At 43.7% G+C, this 15,569-nt stretch overlaps 1 protein-coding gene across 5 annotated transcripts in view; it reads right to left on the bottom strand.

The window, feature by feature from the left end:
• The window catches only part of SCAI (suppressor of cancer cell invasion), a 103,221-nt gene that overhangs the window by 45,156 nt on the left and 42,496 nt on the right, over window positions 1-15,569 (bottom strand). For all 5 annotated transcript variants that reach the window (XM_069985691.1, XM_069985687.1, XM_069985689.1 and 2 more), the window contains exon 2: window positions 12,079-12,208. In XM_069985691.1, the coding sequence (XP_069841792.1) occupies window positions 12,079-12,182 (104 nt within the window). In that variant the 5' untranslated portion in view covers window positions 12,183-12,208. The remainder of the gene's footprint in view (window positions 1-12,078; window positions 12,209-15,569) is intronic.

Genomic DNA, 15,569 nt, shown 5'->3' on the forward strand with positions numbered 1-15,569 from the left:
CAGATTGAAACGGATCCGGTTTCTTGGCGGACACAAAAACGTAGCTGACACTACTTTTGTGTCAGTTAAAAAAACAGATCCATTTTGATCCCTTTTTTTACAATGGAAGTCAATGGAAAAACGGATGCACACAAATGCATCCGTTTTTTTGCAAAAAACGGATGAAAAAAAGACAGATAGCAAAAACGCAGTGTGAACCTAGCCTAACACTGAAAATAATATTCTACTTCCTGCAGAGCATACAGCAGCATTTAAATAATAAAAGAATTGAATTTTCAAATAGAGGTAATTTACAAACCTGTATAACTTTCTGGTACCAGTTAATTCTCCATGCGGAAGAATTTACATGTCAGAGGCGCACAAGCCCTCCCATAAACCGCCAGTATGACACGGAGGCCGGAATTCCGCCCGTTTTACTCCATGTGAACTGGCCCTAAAGAAAAAAGAAAATTGGGGCATAGAACCATTTGCTTGCTGGGGACAACAACTATATTGTGCTATGGGCAAGCTCTAATACATATAAGGCTTCACATTTCTTTGCATACAGCAGTCAAGATGGATAAAAGGTAAACTAAGTGTTTATGTATTTTGTTCTGATACAAAAACTTGGATCAAAAGAATGGGGGGGGGGGGGGGGGGAGGGGGGAGGGTGATTCACTGGCTTCTTATATGGAAAAAAATAGGAGACAAAAGTAGAGGAAAACTTATATGCTGAACACTGAAATGATTCTGACATCCCTCCACCCGAGAGGTACTAAATGTCTTCAGAGTGAAAATAGTACGTGCAAAAGGCAACAGTCCATGAAGCACTGTCTTCTCTCAACATAGACATCAGAGATGATGCTGTCAAATGGAAATCCATTTGTTCCCACTGAGTCAGCTGATCACCTGGAGATGTTGCGGAGTTAACAGAATAAACCGCTGCATTACAGTATCACAATGGAGAAATTCAAGCCGATACTGGCATATCTTGGCACGTACTGGCATATACTGACATGTCAAAAGTTTGGGGCTCTTCTGAGATCCTTCTCTTCCGTTCAGGAGTACACGTTGGGATAATGGCGTGGTAGGGTGTTTCTCTCAGAGATCTCATTTGTGCAGCTCCATTAGAAGGAAAATTATTTGGGGCCGGGGAAACATAAGAAAGAGGTTATAGTCACCTGTTCTGGTGCCCACGCAGTACCTCGCCCCGCTCCTGGACTCCAGACGGCTGTCTGCTCAGTACCCCTTTGGCTATGCCAAGACACGGCTGATAGATACCCCGCTCAGCTAGTCAGTGACTGGGGCGGGACACCTCTGCCGTCAGATTGGCTGAGTGGGCTAAATCCCACGCGCTTGTGACGCTATATAAGTGCAGCTGTCAAAGCTGACAGCTGCATTTAAATAAATAGTGACTGTGGTTCAGGGAAGAAACAGAGTGCTGCACCTCACACCTATGGCTGATACTAGTGCCGCTAGGCTAAATAAAAAACACATCAGAATTTTGTGTATGAATTGATCAAGCCATACTGCCCCATGTACCTCGTGCCGGTATCTGATACACATAGGTCCCTACACTAAGTCCACACCGTGCCAGTCAGTGGCCACCAACCCCGCAGGCACGCACAGCCAGGGAACGGGGGCCATGGGACGGCCCTGCGACCCCCAAATCCACAGGACCAGACCCAAAAACACCACACCAGAACCCGGCCAGCACCGCCGGCGGAGAAGGTCGCCCCCAAACAGCACAAGTCTGGATAAATAGTGACTGTGCTCCTCTCCCTGGTGTCTATTGCGGAGGGGAGATCCGTTGTAATGAGCCGGCCGGGGGTCAGCGTCAGAATGACGCTGATCCCGGCTCGGCAATCCATGTAGATGGTCTGCAGCAGACCAGAATAATAGAGCACCGATCTGATGGATCATTGCTCTATTATATACACAGCATTGATATCAATGGGAGAACAGTGCTGTGTATATAGAAGTCCCCCAGGGGGCTTCTAATTACTGTATTACTGCATTTTTGTTTACATTAAATCCAGAAAAAAAATGTACTAAAAAGTGATCAAAAAGTCACATATATGCAAACAAGGTACTAAAAGAAAGAACAGATCGCGGCGCAAAAAAATTACGGTTCAGGGAAGAAAAAGAAATTAGCAAAAAAATTACACCTCACACAGCCCCATAGACCAAACAATAATAAAGCGTTATAAAGGATGGGAATATAGCGATTTTAAACACATGTAAACCTTTTAAGAAAAACAATTTTTTTAAAAGCCATCAAATAATATAAAAGTTATACAAGTTACATATCGTTGTAATCATACTGACTTGAGGAACATAGATAACATGTCAGTTTTACCATAGGGCGAACGGCGTAAATACGAAACCCCCTCGAAATAAAAGAAATTGCACCCTTTTTCAAGTTTCACTGCACATATAATTTCTTTGTTTTTTCAACATATTTTATAGAAAAATTAAAAAATTAGGGCTCATGTGGGTCTGTAGGGGGTAATATGCAAGTACCGTGGCCTTTTAAATATAAGGAGGAAAAAAACGAAAGCGCCAAAATGAAAACTGGCTCCGTCCTTAAAGGGTTAAAAGGAGTATCCACTTTCACAACCAATTTCCAATCATTTTATAGTTACAGTCCCTAAAAAGTTCCATGTTTCCATGGTAACAGACTACACAAACTCTGTAGTCTGAACATTTAATCTTACCCTGTTCTAATTGTATCCCAATCCTCACTAACCTACACTCTATAGATAACAGACAAGTAGGTAATAGATGGAATGGAGTATGAAAGCAGGATCAGACTACATAGAGTATTTGTAGTCTGGTATTTGTACCATGGAAAACTGTAGGCACTGTTGTCTTAAGAATGGCCTGATCGAATCTATGCAGAGTATAGGCACCAGAACTGTAACCCACTTAACAGATCTGGTCTTCCAAGCACATCACATTTTTGCCACCCCAGTATCCCGAACAGTGTTCCCCTACCTGGTTTGGTAACGCCCACCACTGAGTTTTCATTTCCCTAGGAGTAGCAGCACCATGTTAATGTGCTGTTCCAGAATAATTAAAGTTGTAACTTCCATCAGTAATGGGGCTCCAGGTAATAAGGGTGGTCTGTCATCCCTGACTGTCTCCCTATGAGCAAATATGGATAGACATGTCAGACAGCCTGATGTCTTGGAGACCCATTCCTGGCCAAGGTTGAAACTTTGATTACTCTAAAATGATGCAGTGTATTATGTGTCAATGTGATAAGGAAGCCCGGTATTTTTCATGCAGTCTGTGGTTCGGGCAGCATGAAACTGGTAAAAAGGTTCCCCTTAAATGGGCCTGTGAAAAATCCTACCGCATTTACTCTCTCCCTAAAAGTATGTGCATATGAGGTAATAGACACACTAATCAGTATTACTTTAAGTACTACATATTGTGTTTCACCAAAAAGACCTAGCTTAATTTTGCAGGCTTTTTGGAATGGGCTTGAAATATAAGCCCTACTCCAAACATAAAGCGAATTTTTTCCCTCTGGCCAGGGTAAAGCAGGGCCGACCCCCAGTTAGAGACTCTTATTCGTGTACGAAGTCCAGCTCCTGGAGCCGCTCCCGCCGCCGAGATGTCACCGTCGGAAGCCCGGTGCGCGCGCATCAGAGATTAATCCGACGCTCAGAGAATGACGACTCCATTCATTCTCTATGAGTGTCGGACTCATCTCTGATGCGCGTGCACCGGGCTTCCGACGGGGACATCTCGGCAGCGGGAGTGGCTCCAGGAGCGGTACTTCGTGCATGGCGTAAGAATAAGGGTCTCTAACTGGGGGTTGGCTGGGCTCTGCCCCGACACGGGGGGTGACAGGTTCCCTTTAAGCCCAAGATATAGTCAGCTGACCAGATCCCTGACACTGGGTGCTGAGCATCAGCCAATCAGGGCCAGACTTGTTATACTCCACCCCCAACTGCAAAGGAGGCAGGAGAGGTAAGATGATGCACAGTAGAGGACACTGAGTTATTTGGGGGAGGGGAGGGGGGGGGGGCGCTGGGCAGCAGAAGGTATTTGGACGACCTACAGGGGGGTATAAAGTATGGGCAGTACCTTTGGGGGGAGGGGGGGGGATGTATAAAGTATTAGAGACCAACTACAGAGGAGGGAAGGGAGGTATAAAGTATGGGCATAGCCTGCAAAGGGAAGATGTATACAGTACAGGGGAACAATTATAGAGGGGAGGGAGGTATACAGTATGAGGACTACCTGTAGGGGAAGGTAAAGTATAGAAGCCCAACAGTATGACAAAGTATGATGGCTAAACACCATATAGAGTGGGCTACAGCATAGGAGAACACTTTCTCAGAAAATACCTAGCCCTTTTTCAGCAAAAAATAAATAAAATAAATAAATAAAAAGACAAGAAAAAAACAGTACAGAAGTACTACACTTCTACTATAAACATGAACAATTTACCCATAATTCCTTATTTTATACAGTGACCTATCCATAGATCCCACAGCTTATATAATACTAGTTTACATAATACTGATGCACTGCAATAAATGCAGCAAGACTGCTTCATGTACTTCTAGGCACACATCACATAAGCGCGGTCATCTGTCAACCACATTTAATGTACGGTGGCTGAGGACATGCTGCTCTGTGGTTTGCGATCAATCCTAATGATTATTGGATGTATAAATTCACCCGGAAAACTACCAAAAATCCTGCATTTCAGCATGCACCGAGGTGTGAATGAGCTGATGGAGGGTCCCAAGGGATCAATGACTACAAAGCCTCCAAGAGTGTAAAGCGTAACACTGTAATCTTGTAGTCCTTAAAGGAAAACTGTCACTGTGAAAATGCAGTCCAATCTGCAAGAGGCATATCACGAGCAGGAGGAGATGAGCTGATTTATATATATAGTTTTATGGTTAAAGATTTAGTACTACTAAGGTACATAGTAAAATCAAAGTACTCTTCCACCCTTAAAATAAGATAAAATAGTTTTATTATCTAATGTGCTATATTAAAGTCTATGGAAAAACATCAATCTGTGCATACACTGGAATTTTACTGTGTGTGTGAACCTAGCCTAAAGTGACATTTATTGATCCAAATCCATGCTCATTCTTGGCTTAGGACTCTGGCGGGTGGTCATAATCATCGACTGATCGGGATATATACCTGCAAACTCGAACTCTACTCATATAAAGGGGAAGGGCCAAGGTGGAAAACCCTTTTAAAGAATTCTGGCCCCATAGATAACTTTCTAGGACATTCTATTGTAAGGTAACAGTAAACTAAAAAATGCAATTTTTACCAACCTAAGGGCATATGCTCATTCACTTCATGTTATTCCCGCACCATCTCAGGTTTATAGTATGTCAGCAATAGGTCAAAAAGATATGCCGCCATATATACCTTCCTTGTTAAAACTCCTGCCAAGCCCATTGAGTTTAACTGACTGTAGGTAATCTAAAAAGGAGCCGCTGGTGTCATATTCGGCCGACAGCAAAAGGGCCGAATGGATTTTCACTACCCAGCACTTTGTTGGAGGGACCAAAGCTGAGCCATTTGTCAGTAGTACATAAGGTTACTTCCCTCCTTACTTTCTCTGCTATTCCATGACATACCGGAGTCGTAGACTGAAAAGGCTGGCATTGTACTGGGCTAGCTAGGGGGGTTACTAGCCTTACTAGGTGCTCCTTGCAAGATGCTATGGGAACAGAAAGGAAATAAATGGCCGCAGCAGTAGCAAGGTAGGGGCTACACTAAACAGGCATCTGTTGCTAAATAATGCAGACTAAACTGAGAGGGGAAGGGGAGATTATACTGCAGTACTGTGTAAATACTGCGCTAGATACACTGCTATTTACACAAGGGACAGTTGCCCTGAGCTTTACGGGTGGTCAAGATGAGAGGGAAGCCTTGATTTATCTTTCAGGGACAGGGCAATCATCTTAAACAGGCAGACTCCCTCAGCCTGAAAGTACACAGCCCAGGGTTTTTTTTTAGGCTTTCTCCCCTACTTATAGCATATGCAAGGCCCTGTCCCGATCTGGCGGTTAATAGAGGCAGAATTCCCCTAATAGGCAGTGGACAGCAGATTGCAGGGAGTGGATTTATTGCCGAGACTTAAATGTTTGTGTTTTTTTTTTAAGGTGTAATTTTTTGTAAACATCAGTGATCGCCTACACTCAACAGGCCTGACAGAAGTGCACTGTGCTGATGCCTAAAAGGTTGCTGATGCCTATGTGCAAAACCTGATGAGTATGGGTCGCAGTCTGTAGCCATTTCGAAAACTACATAATGGCTGGCTGACCAGGAAGACAATAGGTTGTCCAAGAAAAAAAAATATAGCCTAGAGGATAAAATAGGAGCTGAGGCTTCAGTACATTGTTGCCACCACTACATAGAGAACAGAGCCAACTACTTCCTTCCAACTCCATTTTCTCTGTTGTGTGGGCACCAAACAGCCGATCATCAAGGGAGCCAGTGAACTGTGGATAGGCTATCAATTGCTTTCATCCTGAAAAACCTTCAAAATTTCCTTGGTTATTTTATTGTTTTTTTTTTTTTTTTTTTTGCATTACCGAAATGCTCCCTGCTGCGAAAAAGAGAAGTTCCCCTAAAGGAAACATTTGAAGTAATTGATATTTTTACAATGGGTTCCTACAGAAGAGCAGGTATACCTGAAATGAACCTCCACTTAAAATGAGCCCTCAGTTTTTTCTGCTTTACTCATTTCCCAAGCAATTTGTAAACCGTGAAAAGGTTAAACCCACCATTAGTGCGTCAAGTAAATGCCGCATTCTGCCCCTCGCCTCGGCTCTTGTTATTACTTTTGCAAAAGGAGTCAGTTTATTTGTCCCCAATTTCTAGTTTGGGAGTTTGTGAAGTCAGAGCACATCATCCCACTGGCAGGAAAATGGGCAGTGAAGCTGAAAATTAAAAGTGAAAACCTCAACAGTTGCTGATTTTCCAGGGCTGAAAAGAAGACATTTTTTTAGCCGAGCTCATGGAGGAAAAAAAGAGAGAAAATGAAGGAAAACAGAAAATTGACATTACACACATGAATTGCAGCAGCACCGAGCGTCTAAAGTGCTTCTGAATCCCCGGTTCTAAAATGACCTTATTAAATGTCTTGGCTTCAATGTACACAGCGAACTACACAGGATTAACCCCTTTCTGCTGAGAAGTGAAGGACATGAAGGTCATCTACACTCAACACATACCGGGAATGAGTCAATTTAACCTTCTTTTGAAGGCGTCCATTGGAAAAAAGAGGCAACTATTATACATTTAAGCTTTGGATCAGGCTGAAATAGTGGCGCTATTTTTTAAAAGCAGTACATAAAATAGACGACGGCATCTTCTAATAGTAATAAGAGATGAATGGATCGATTCACTAGAATAAAGGTCACTTCAAATTTCTCCAAAATCTGGTCGTTCTACAAAACTAAAGTGTTAAGATCTGTTTCAGATTATTTAAAGGGAAACTATCAGCAGGTTCGGTTAGAAGTACCTAAGCCGCTGATAGCTCCCTATAGCTCATGAGGCACCGAGGATTCAAAGTTTCTTACTTTCACCTTTGGCGCTGTTTTTGCAATTTAATCCATGTGCATGTATGCTGTTTTGGTGCACCGGGCCCCCAACCCAACTGGCCCGCTCTACTGCCATATCTGGACTGGCCAGGGGTAGATCGGTGTACAGGGAAAGAACCTGGAGGTGCTGAGGGGGGTCAGTGCTGCCATTATAAGAGGTCCTAAGTCATTTGGCGTCATATGGGTGATGCAAGGCAATGGCAGTATTTGGCGTTGAATAGTAGTATACATTTTCCAGTAAGAGCCCAGCATCAAAACAGATTGGCTGGTAAGACTAGAGTAGAAATAATTTGATAAGTCCTGGGAAAACTAGCAGAAAAAAAACTATAATAACAAATTGAATAACTGTAATAGAAACAGGTATACTAAGATACATTACCAGGAAACTCATCACTGAGCTGTTTAACATGGCGTCAGTCATCGACTCTCGTAACCCACACACTTAACTCCGACACAACAAAGAGTTAATGCTTTTACCCTTTAGATGACGCACACGGACTATTATGATACATTTATGACAGCGATGGCTCCATTCAATGTATTGATTCTATTGCAATCCAGGAGCTACTTGCAGAAAGAGGATCAAGATGGATCTTTAAATATCTAGTTACAGATGAGTTTCCTATTACTGTGCGCTGGAAATGGCAGAGATAACCAGAAGTAAATTATTGCTGCAATATTCAGGGGATATAATTTCCTATTTAGAGGTTGACATCTTTCTATAATAAACCCATGTGTGTCATGGGGGAAAAGTAGTATTTTATTAATAAAGCGAATGTACCAGCAGTTTTTATTTTTACCATGAATAGACCGACACTGAGATGCTGATGCCGCGGCCCTTTTTTTGAACCGCAACCCAATTCCCGTGCACGGTGCTTGTCTGCTACTGAGCACTGGCCCCGCCCCCAGTGGGGGGAAACCCCCTCTATGACGCAGCTCCATTGCTTCTAATGAAGCCGTGTCATAGAGGGGAGGGGGTTTTCTCTTAAAGGGGGGAGGGCAAGGCCTCCTCCAGCTCTTCAGTAGAGATGATCGAACAGCGCTGATGTTCAGGTTCGTACGAACTTGAACCATCGGTATTTGACTCCCGCAAGTCTTTCCGTTCCGTGGGGAAGGTGGAGACAGCCCGAGTCCCAACTGGAAAACAGGGATACAGCCTGGGCCATAGGTTGTATTCCTGTTTTCCAGGTGGGATTTCGGCTATATCCACCTTCCCCACGGAACGGGAAGACTGTGGGAGTCAAATACCGACGGTTCGAGTTCGTACGAACCTGAACATCAGCGCTTTTCGATCATCTCTAATCTTCAGGCCACGCTGGTGCTCGGTAATAGACCCGCGTTATGTGTGGGATTTGGGCCGCAGTTCAAAAAAATAGACCACAGCACCGGCATCTCAATGATGGCACCGGTCTATTCATGTTAAAAACAGAAAAGTGATGTATCTCTAGTACATTTTGTTTGATTTGCTGTATTAGAAGCTATCATGTATATACTTCTGCCAGCCTTAACGTATAAATATCTAAAGCATAGCTCATCAATGACCAATCAGCTATTCAGAACCTGCACGACACAGTGAATAGGGTCAGAAGCAGCTGGCTTCGTTCACTGCATTACTGCAAACTGCATTATGGCTGGACCTGGTTACTGCAGTTTAGCTGCCATTCACTTGAATGGAGCAGCAGTTACAGGACTACACCACTAGAAAGTGAACAAATGCTTCCAGAACCGCTGATCAGCAGGGGGGTTGGCACCCGACTAATCAGTCACTGACCACAGCTTTGTGCAAACACAGACTCTTTTCAAGGACGTGATGTGTCCATGCATTACATGAATGAGCATTCATTTAAACGACTGCCATGGAATGACACATTTTCTTTGCAGAGGCTTCAGTAAGAAAAGTGTCTGGCTAGGAGCTTCCCCCAGCAATAACAGCTGATCTCCAGGGTTAGGAGCAGGACCTGTGGCCATTAGCTGATTGGCTAGCTAAAAAGGGTCTATTCATGACAATTCGCCCACTGATAATGGGAAATTACCATGCACAGTCCTCTAATGAAATGACATTTTAGATTAAGAGAAAATGAATCACTTTAAAAAAAAAAAAAAAAAAGTAAAGCAATGTCAGATCTAACAAGTTAGGGCGAACCGTGCGGGAGAATAGAGAATGAATCTCCTCTTATTATGGTATTCAGCATGCACTCTAATACAGTATATTGGTACTTGACCCGCTTATAGGTCCTTGTTCGCTCCAGCAGTACATTACTTGTGTGCATCTGAATAATGAAACCAGATCTCATCTGCATCATTATTACTCTGCATTCACGGAAACGCTGGGGAAAATCCCTCACGCCAGGGAGCACCATTCATTTTAACCTAAGGATGTGAAGTGCCACGGAAGATGATGGCACATTAAAAATAAAAGTACTATTAATATGGCAGCCACAGGGAATGTGAAATTCTCCATGGCTGCCTCGTTCTATTTAAGGATTTCTCCAGTGCCAATGAGAGGAATTATAATATGTTAAGGGAATGGTGATAACCTAAAAAAAAACACACAAAAAAAAAAAGTACGTGTCACCTTGTCATGCTCCCGTTTTCTTCCCAGTGGTCTACATGACGATTACTGCTGCCTGCTGAGTCTCTCCAGCTGTGTTCCCCTTGCCATCATACTAGCTGCTGTGGGCACAGATACTTGAGGGGCCAGCACGTACTGTTTTCCTTCCTCCAACAATGTCCTGGCATCATACCTTATTAAATGGACATCTTCAGATGCCTGAGCAATAAGGTTATGCGGATCCAATGAGCGGAAAAGGGGTAATTCCAATAGAATGTTGACCCAGCTAGCCTTAAGACCCATCTCTTAGCATACTGCCTGCCCTGACCTTCTGCCTGTTGCCAGTGTAAAGTAAACTCTGTCTATCCTTTCCTTGGCCTGTTTGACTACATCTTTTGCCACCTGCTTCAACATTACCACTTTTGGATAAGTTAGTTGTTGCTATTAGAGAACTCTGAGGGTAGCAGCACAGATTTTTTTTGCAGTACCTGGGCGTAGGAGGTGAAAACTAAGGATCCTTTGGACTCTGCTCCTCAGCTTAGCCCAATGCCAAATCCAAAGCAACCCAGGAATACTATGAAAGAATATACTTGGCCCGCTCTAACGTTTAGGTGGATTGTGTGTGTTTCAAATGAACAACCACATGAAGGCCAGAACCTAAGGTTACCCAGCAGAACTCACTGCCCTTGCAGGCTTGCCATCTTCCCATAGTGATACCTGATGCCATCTCTTCTCTATGTAAATTACCAGACTAAGACCATGATGTAAAAGTAATTCAGCATTGTAGGAGCTTTCCTGGTTGACAGGGGTCAGCACGGACACGGTAACCAGTCTATGCAGCTACATACACAGCAATCTGCAATGCCCTCCCTGTGTACGCCAACACCTTTATAGCAACTAATGGTGGCTGGTCCATGCATTGGAACAGCAAGACCTTTCCGTACAGGAGTAGTCAACATGAACTTGGGGGGTGGGAAAACATAGGAGGTGTATGGACAAACATGCTGGTAGTTTCCTTTAAAGTAGATACTAACCATTACAAACTGGAAGCACCCCATAAGACCTTGCGTTTTGGAAACAGTGACCCGGTTATCTACTCATCACAATTTGGCTTAGATCCTTAGGACCCTATTACACCAACAGATTATCTGACAGATTTTTTAAGCCAAAGCCAGGAATTGATTTGAAAAGAGGGGAAATGTCAGTCTTTCTTTTGTTACCCTTCTCTGTTTATAATCCATTCCTGGCTTTGGCTTAAAAAAAAAAAAAAAAAAAAAAAAATCAGATAATCTGTTGGTGTAATAGGGCCCTTATACTTGCCCACTTTTCTGGCTTTCAACACGTCAACTTCAAGAGCAGAACTGTTCTCTCGCTGCCAAATATCTCCACCCTGACGGACACCATTGTGAGGAGATGATCAATGTTCTATATTTGTGGCTGATCAGTGCATTTTTTTTTCCTTCAATGTAAGAAATCATTGCGGCAGAAATAAGAACATACAATGTGCTGTGATAAGGCTCAGCTTGGGAGCAGCTTTACCCAGGTTACGTCACCCTCTATTGAACCTAACCCATAATGAAAATGTTAAATAAGAACTTTCTATAGCGCATAATATTTTGCATGCTGTGTCTCTTTAATGGGGGCAGAACATTCGGCCTCCTAAGCAGTAATGTGTAACTATGTCTGAAATACATTTTTCAGCTGAGAAGTGTTTAATTCAATTCAATCGCTAAAGTGCTCCCTCTGTGCCAGTCACAGAAAGCTGCGATCGCTTAATAGACATCTGCAGGAAAGCCGTTCCTGTGAGTCATGGGATGTATCGGTCTAAATCAACTAGGACAGAAAAATTACTGGCTGCCCGGGGCAAGATAACCTCTGTCCACAATGCAGACGAATCGATTCCCAATAAAAACCATAATCTGTTCCCTCAGTTGCTCGGATGACACCAACCTCAGGCCATTGAAGAGCTGCTTAGACTTATCCAGCAAGTAGCAAAAATCGGTGACCGTCTTCCTCTCCACCTGGGGGATGTCCTCATCATTTGCCACAGACATGGCTACTTTTTGTAATGTTCTTTACCCTGAAAAAGACGACAAACCTTTGTTATACGAATGACCATGACAATACCGTCAGTAACGTGCAAATGCAAAATACAGTCTATTAAGCAGACATCCTGCTATAGAGAAGAAGCTAAGCAAATATATGGTTTTGTGGGGAAAGACTCAGTATAACTTTATGTATTGATCTAAATCCCTGCTCATTGTGGGGTTAGGAGTCCAGTGGGCTGTCCTAATTGTTGGCTAAATTCTAAGAGGCAAACCAGCCAATGGGAGAGTAGGGACACCACCCACTTAATTCCTAAGTCATGACTAAGCAGGAATTTAGAGCAACAGAAAACAAGTAAGGCTAGGTTCACACTGCGTTTTCAGCATCAGTTTAACAGATCCGTCTTTTGCAAAAAACGGATGCATTTGTGTGCATCCGTTTTTAATCCGTTTTTCCATTGACTTCCATTATTAAAAAAAAAAAAAGGATCAAAATGGATGTGGTTTTTTTTGACGCACAATAAAGTACCGTTGACACTACTTTTTTGACAGTTAAAAAAAACGGATCTGTTAAACGGATGCCGAAAACGCAGTGTGAACCTAGCCTAATACTGATTATTTCTTCACAAAATGATCTATCAATCATCTCTATGCAATGGTGTCAGCAGAATAGACTGCATATTTAGTTTGACAGATTTCCTTTAAAACTAGCCTTTACTGGAAGCTTAGAAGGGCCCTGAGCTCCACACTTCCCTTAGGGAACAGGGATGCCTAGAGGTAGTAGGGGGTGTTGCAGTGTAGTGACCAGGACACCCACAGCTGGGAGCCATAACCCTATCCTCTGCTGCACTAATTCATACATAGGCTTGTAAAGCAGACCTGCCCCCCTTCTTTAGAAATGGAGGGCCTAAAAGGGAACTCAAGAAAAACATTTATAAAATTAATTTTAAATTTAATAAATTAAAATTTTACATCTTTTCTGGCAGTTCTCTGCCCATAAACATAGTCTGAAGGCCCTTTACTGCAGAGAGCTCCAACAGTCTCTCTGCTGCCCCTTGTTTTCATGCTAGGACTAGCAATGTGTATCAGGGAAGCAGCATTTAGCTAATCCACTGCTACTGTACACCTTCACCTATACCCTGCTACTGTATACCCACACACCCTTATCCCCTGCTACTGTATACACACACACATACATCCCCTGCTACTTTATACACACACACACACTTATCCCCTGCTACTGTATACACACACACACATACACATCCCCTGCTACTGTATACACACACACACACATATCCCCGGCTGCTGTATACACAAACACCCATCCGCTGCCAATGTACACCCACACACCCATCCCCCGCCAATGTACACCCACACACCCATCCCCCGCCAATGTACACCCACACACCCATCCCCCTGCTAGTGTACACCAGCACCTATCCCCCTGCTAGTGTACACCAGCACCTATCCCCCTGCTAGTGTACACCAGCACCTATCCCCCTGCTAGTGTACACCAGCACCTATCCCCTGCTACCGTACACCTACACCTATCCCCCTGCTACTGTACACCAGCACCTATCCCCCCTGCTAGTGTACACCAGCACCTATCCCCTGCTACTGTATACTTGCAACTATACCCTGCTACCGTACACCCGCACCTATCCCCCTGCTACCGAACACCTACACCTATCCCCTGCTACTGTACACCTGCACCTATCCCCTGCTACTGTACACCTGCACCTATCCCCTGCTACTGTACACCTGCACCTTTCCCTAGCTACTGTACACCTATTCCCCTGCTACTGTACACCAGTACCTATCCCCTGCTACTGTACACTTGCACCTATCCCCCTGCTACTGTACACCCACATGACTATCCCCAGCTACTGTACACCTACACCTATCCCCTGCTACTGTACACCTGTACCTATCCCCCTGCTACTGTACGCCTGCACCTATCCCCCTGCTACTGTACGCCTGCACCTATCCCCCTGCTACTGTACACCCACATGACTATCCCCCTGCTACTGTACACCCACATGACTATACCCCTGCTACTGTACACCCACATGACTATACCCCTGCACCTATCCCCCTGCTACTGTACACCTGCACCTATCCCCCTGCTACTGTACACCAGCACCTATCCCCTTGCTACCGTACACTGATGAACAGGGTGCTGCCAACTCTTGTGTATATGGTTACCATCACACTTGCCATATGCACATGCAAAAAGCATAAAATGTACTAGCCAGTCAACTGGCTTTTACAATGGGTCAGAGGCTATGAAACAATGCTGTGAGGGACACATGCATACAACGCTGCAGAATATGTTAGTGATACCATCAACTGGAAATCATAAAATAGGCAGCCCAACATTTGTTTTCCCTACTGTAGCAGTCACCTGACAATGTTATATTAGGATTCATTACACAGTCCATAGAAATCCATATGTTCACATAGCATGACAGGTGTTTTAACTCCAGAATGCGAGCCGATTATGTTAAAGGGCAACTCCACCAGAGAAGCAAGAAATCCTTATTTCCTTGCTTTTGCCCCATGGCTATATGCCCAGTGGACTGGAGCTTTGCCTGTTCAGGCATGATGGGAATTGTAGCTTTGCAATAGAGGGTGAAGGTTCCCCATCCCTGATGTAATGTGTATGGCCAGCTTACATCCAGAATAGGGTCTAATAGAAGGACCAGCAGGAGAAATGGCACAATCAGTGAACGGAACGGGGAACTCCGGCAAAAAAATCTTATTAAATCAACTGATACTAGGAAGTTAAGGCTCTATTATACAGAGCGATAATCTGCCGAATCAGGACAGCAGACAGACGCTAGGAGAACACTGGGGACAGTGGACAGGTATGTATACAGTTTATTATTTTACACTTGAGGCAAGGTCTGCACGGACATCGCTAATGATGTCCATGCAGTCCGTGCTGCACTATTCAAGACGTGTAATAGGCTCAGTAAGCAAGTGTGTTTGCTTACACTAGGCATTCAAAAACGTAGAAATATTGGTCAGCGCCCAGGAAAGTGGAAGACACTTCTTATAATGGAGGTAACCGAGCACGAAGGTCAATCCCCTGGATACCGGGGTATATACAGTGAAGAAAAACAAGCCGGGTTCCTTCAGCTCACGTAAAAAATTTTCCTTTTATTTCAATATTCATTAAAACAATAGCTATTGTTTTAATGAATATTGAAATAAAAGGAAAAATTTTTACGTGAGCTGAAGGAACCCGGCTTGTTTTTCTTCACTTTACACTAGGCATTGGCTATGTAATACAGCCTTTATCCAGATTTGTAAATTACTTCTAATTAAAAATGTCAAATCTTCCAGTACTTATCAGCTGCTGTACGTCTTGCAGGAAGTGGTGTCTTCTTT

Source organism: Dendropsophus ebraccatus, chromosome 10, assembly GCF_027789765.1.
Source record: "Dendropsophus ebraccatus isolate aDenEbr1 chromosome 10, aDenEbr1.pat, whole genome shotgun sequence".
Lineage (NCBI taxonomy): Eukaryota > Metazoa > Chordata > Amphibia > Anura > Hylidae > Dendropsophus > Dendropsophus ebraccatus.